Here is a 5,000-nt window from a genome sequence, read left to right as displayed (position 1 = left end):
CATATTATTGCACAGCTCACCGTTTTTGTGACCACGCCATTTTCTCGAAGGATCCTTCCAGAGCTGCGATACACTTTCACATTCTGTGGAAATACCTTTCAAACATGTCGGAGCGAGTAATTTTGCCGATGTCTTCTATTACCCTCACTAACTCTTTGACAGCAGCATCCGGGCTCTCGTAACGGTCTCCTCTGAGCCTTTTTTTTAACGTAAAAACAGGAACACGTCGTACGGATTATTTTCATAAAACCCACTAGTGCCATTTTAAGGAGTTTATTCATCACACAAAAATGCCAACACACCACAGCAAGCAGTCCGGCTTTTTTTTTGGTCGTATATGACCAAGTGGAGGGATGGTCTTATACCTTGATATCTGAGATGGTGATCCGAACGTATGTGACCAAGTGGAGGGATGGTCTTATACCTTGATATCTGAGATGGTGATCCGAACGTATGTGACCAAGTGGAGGGGTGGTCTTATACCTTGATACCTGAGATGGTGATCCGAACGTATGTGACCAAGTGGAGGGATGGTCTTATACCTTGATACCTGAGATGGTGATCCGAACGTATGTGACCAAGTGGAGGGATGGTCTTATACCTTGATATCTGAGATGGTGATCCGAACGTATGTGACCAAGTGGAGGGATGGTCTTATACCTTGATACCTGAGATGGTGATCCGAACGGTTTTTACGAGGATTGTGCCTTTACCACGAGTAGCTACAATTGATTCAGTTTACCCTGTGACATTTCTGTCAAACAATTCAAGAGACTGAACGGATTAATCTGCACGAGCCTAATACCCTTGTACTGATTTTTGAAAGTTTCGGCAATTAGTTCATCATAACAATTTAATACTGATCACAAAAATTCGCCATGCCTAAGCCACTCCCTAGCTCGGACCGGAACACTTGCTGCGTCAAATGTTGTACAATCATGTGTCTAAATGAATGGTGTTTATTAATTTAATGTTGATTGACTTCATGATCGATTGCACTCACAATACGTTGAGAAAGAGAGAGAGAGAGACGCTTTGGCGCTTATAGGGTTTATTGTCATCAGCTTTAAAAGCCCTTTAGACAAAGGGAGTTACACTATGTACAAAGATATACCGACAATCACACTGAACCAACCACTCTTGCACAAACACTTTAACGGTATCTATCTGTCTCTCTCTATTAGAGAGAGAGAGAGAGAGAGAGAGAGAGAGAGAGAGAGAGAGAGAGAGAGAGAACCACTCACTCCCATGTGGCTTTAATGGACACCACAAACTGCATGGTCAATGACACGTTGCGTGTGACGTCATCACCACCGGCCACTGCACTTGTCACACACAATGACGTCACCAAGGCCAGGAGTGCGAATATGATGACCTTCATACCGGCTGTTCAATGATGTTATGGCAACACACAGTTAATAAAAACAGAGCAATATGCTGCGTATTTTGGCCTTATCTTCAGGTTGTATTTAAATTGACATTTTCGATGGAACTGACAGATAATACACATGTTGCGAAGTATGTTTCCTGTGCGTGTGTGTATACGCGCGTATATTTACCTTTCTCTATGTATTTACATGCATGCGTTTGTGTGTGTGTGCGTGAATGTATATGTATGAAGAGAGAGAGAGAGAGAGAGAGAGAGAGAGAGAGAGAGAGAGAGAGAGAGAGACTAGACTCTGAGAGAGAGAGAGACTAGACTCGGAGAGAGAGAGAGAGAGAGAGAGAGAGAGAGAGAGAGAGAGAGAGAGAGAGAGAGAGAGAGAGAGAGAGAGGGGGGGGTATGAATCTGTGTTGGTGTGTTCGTTTTGTGACCATGGAATAGTGTATGGACAGGGAAAACTACTATGAAAACACACTATAAAGATTTAGGAACATGCGCATAAAACGTGCCATCAGTTTGGCCCAAGGTTGACCGCTCAGCAGATAACACCAATCCAGCGCTGTCAAAGATCTGATCTGACGATAGTCGTGAAGTGTGTACATAAAATTTGAAGTGCAAAATGTGCGGACAGTGATAAAGTTTTCGAACATTCTTTTTTCAGTGATAGACCTGATTGTAACTAGTTTTAAGCATGGAAGTTACCATGGGAACTGAAAAAGGTAACACACTTGCATCGGTCTCCAATAGCATTATAATAATAATAATAATAATAATAATAATAATAATAATAATAATAATAATAATAATTGTCAGTAAGTACTGGTGTCACATGACTGATGTGAACCAGTTGATTGGCTAATGGCGATGCGCTAAAACTGTTAGCGCACTCTTGGAGTGCGCTAACTTTTCCACAGAGCGTATTCTTCCGCCCTTTGCCTAAGCGAGACTGTGCTCTCATCCTCAGAATTAATTAATGACATGCAGCTTATATTCTCCACAATACCAAAATACTATAAATTCCTGCTTCTCAATTAAAGCAGAAGTGGTTTTTTTCTGACAGATTGCATGTGCCTGTGCCACAGTTGCCACTATCTAAAAATAGAACCCGCTGTGTCTATTTTTCAGTTTCGACTTGCGAAGAATCTTCTCATAATTATGCCGTAGCTTATTATCCACATTACCAAATGATGAGTTAGTATACAATTCCCAGCAGCTAACAGAAAACACAAGTGTTATTCCGATAACGTACCACTGAACTAGATCAGCATTTGGAATATATACGTAGCAGACTAGATTACACTGAAATACGACTGCATCAGTTCAGTAAATGAATGGTTTCCGAATTATTATTTCAAGGCAACAACAATCGGAATCGAAAACGTGTAGGGTTAAGAACGTTCTTACCATGTATAAAACTTATTACCAGCCTGCCTTATGCGTGCATACGAGCAATTGTTGTTTTTGAAATGAGACTGCAGTGCAGTGCCGTGGTTCGCTTGCCCTAGCCGCCCTAGCAGACGACATAAACCTCGCAGCAAATTAACATGTTGGGCAAATGTGAACAAGCAAACGATGGGGACATGCTACGTGTAGGGTTCACAGCATTCTTACGGTTCATATATAATAGTACCAGTCTCCCCGATGAGTGAAGATACAACAGAAGAAACATACCACATTTACTTTGAAAATCCGAGTCTGCTAACCGTGGCCTTGGCCGGAGTCAATTCAAGGGGCAACACTCTGCACAGTCAATCTGTCGAAGCTCGATGAAGGTTTCGAATCGCAAATAATTAAGAGTACAGTCCTTTCTCCGAGTTTAAATGAGGTCTCTGTGAAAGGTCATCACTTTTTAGCTTAACGCTTCACTGGAATTTACCAACAGAAATTAAAACAAGAGTTTGCGTGTGACGAAAGCACGACACACTTGAGACAGCCCACACAAAAGTAGATCCAGTGACACAAACCTGACCACACAGTTACGCCTATCCAAATGCGCGTTGCAAAATGTGCGTTTTGAATCTTCTTTTTTCTCTGGCGGTACTGACAATATCGTTATTGAAACAATCCCAGTGCACTAAGGGATTTACAGAGCAAATCTCGAAAATAATTATTGAACTCAGCGCTATGCGCTTCCGTTCAATAATGAATTTTCTCGATTTGCTCTATAAATCCCTTAGTGCACTGGGATGTCTCAATAACTTAAATAATAATAATAATAATAATAATAATAATAATAATAATAATAATAATAATAATAATAATAATAATAGTAATAAAAACGGGTATTTATATAGCGCCTTATCCGAAGTTCAAAGCGCGTATGCCGAAGAGAAGAGATAATGCTGAAGAGACAATAAACAAATAATTACCAACCAACCATCTGCATCTTAAAAGAAAAGAAAAGATAAGAACAGGAGGTTTGCTCGTCTGTGAGCATCAAATATGAAGCCATCCACCCCAATGTTTGCTCGTCTGTGAGCATCAAATATGAAGCCATCCACCTCAATGTTTGCTCGTCTGTGGGCATCAAATATGAAGCCATCCACCCCAATGTTTGCTCGTCTGTGAGCATCAAATATGAAGCCATCCACCTCAATGTTTGCTCGTCTGTGGGCATCAAATATGAAGCCATCCACCTCAATGTTTGCTCGTCTGTGGGCATCAAATATGAAGCCATCCACCCCAATGTTTGCTCGTCTGTGGGCATCAAATATGAAGCCATCCACCTCAATGTTTGCTCCCAAGCGTATGCGGCCCGAATATTGTGTTATGAGATCAAAATACTCGGTATCTCCTCCCCCCGCGTGAGTGTGCGGTGAAACTATCTTCATAGATAAGAATGATCGAATAGCGCGTTTACTAAGCTGTAGCCAGTCAGTTTTTACATTTACAAGAAAACGAAAGAACCTTTATGTTCAAAAAGTCTGGTTTTGTCTATTTCCGGCCATCATCGAAGTATTAACGTCTCCGTTTAAAAAAAAAGTCAACTCGGGATATGTCGAACATAAAGTTTTCTGGGAGGGGGGGGGGGGGGGGGGAGGACAAAAAAACCGCGCACTTTTGCAAGAGCCCCACTGACGTATTCAATGACCTAATGGGTGATACCTAAGAAACCAGAGGACATATAATTAGAAGTCGTTAACGGCCATAAGATGCAGTCGACGCGCGGTGATTCAATCGCCCATTCCGCTTTCCCAAAAAACTAGTGTTACTAAAAACAGAATGGGTAATCCGTGAAAACAATTCACTTGAAGTATTCGATCTTCAATGCATCAATTAAAATCACACAATCATTGTGGTTTGATTGCCTTGAATCGATTTTGAGAAGAATAAATGCACAGTTGTTAAAATAAAAGTGAACAGTCATTCAATTACCAGAGGGTTTCAAATGAGCTATACCATCAGCTGTGCATGCTCGCCCAGTGACCTTCGCCTCTAATCTCGCGCTATGTTCGTGATAACTCATACACGCACAGACACCGACAGTCCTACGTCTGTGTATCAGCGAGAAGCCCCAAGGTCGACAATGCCCTGTGAAGTTACACAAGAACCTTTCGGTCAGACACAGGATGGGACAAGTGTCACAAGGTCGACAATGCCCTGTGAAGTTACACAA

General features: G+C 41.6%; 3 protein-coding genes across 5 annotated transcripts in view; 2 read left to right on the top strand and 1 right to left on the bottom strand.

Annotated features, from left to right (window-relative positions):
- Positions 1-1,420, bottom strand: part of LOC138970277 (uncharacterized) — a 3,042-nt gene extending 1,622 nt beyond the window's left edge. The window contains exon 1 of the mRNA XM_070342769.1: positions 1,245-1,420. Coding sequence (XP_070198870.1) covers positions 1,245-1,381 — 137 coding nt within the window. The 5' untranslated portion in view covers positions 1,382-1,420. The remainder of the gene's footprint in view (positions 1-1,244) is intronic.
- The window catches only part of LOC138970483 (uncharacterized), a 459,600-nt gene that overhangs the window by 114,564 nt on the left and 340,036 nt on the right, over positions 1-5,000 (top strand). The gene's annotated exons all lie outside the window — the stretch shown is intronic.
- LOC138971920 (galactose mutarotase-like) overlaps positions 4,860-5,000 on the top strand; it is a 27,840-nt gene continuing 27,699 nt past the window's right edge. The window contains exon 1 of the mRNA XM_070344767.1: positions 4,860-5,000. This exon is cut by the window's right edge and continues 41 nt beyond it. Within this exon, the coding sequence (XP_070200868.1) occupies positions 4,911-5,000 (90 nt within the window). The 5' untranslated portion in view covers positions 4,860-4,910.

The sequence above is a fragment of the Littorina saxatilis genome, linkage group LG7 (genome assembly GCF_037325665.1).
Source record: "Littorina saxatilis isolate snail1 linkage group LG7, US_GU_Lsax_2.0, whole genome shotgun sequence".
NCBI lineage: Eukaryota > Metazoa > Mollusca > Gastropoda > Littorinimorpha > Littorinidae > Littorina > Littorina saxatilis.
The sequence above is the reverse complement of the archived record's forward strand: the minus strand, read 5'-3'. Positions and strand labels throughout refer to the sequence as shown.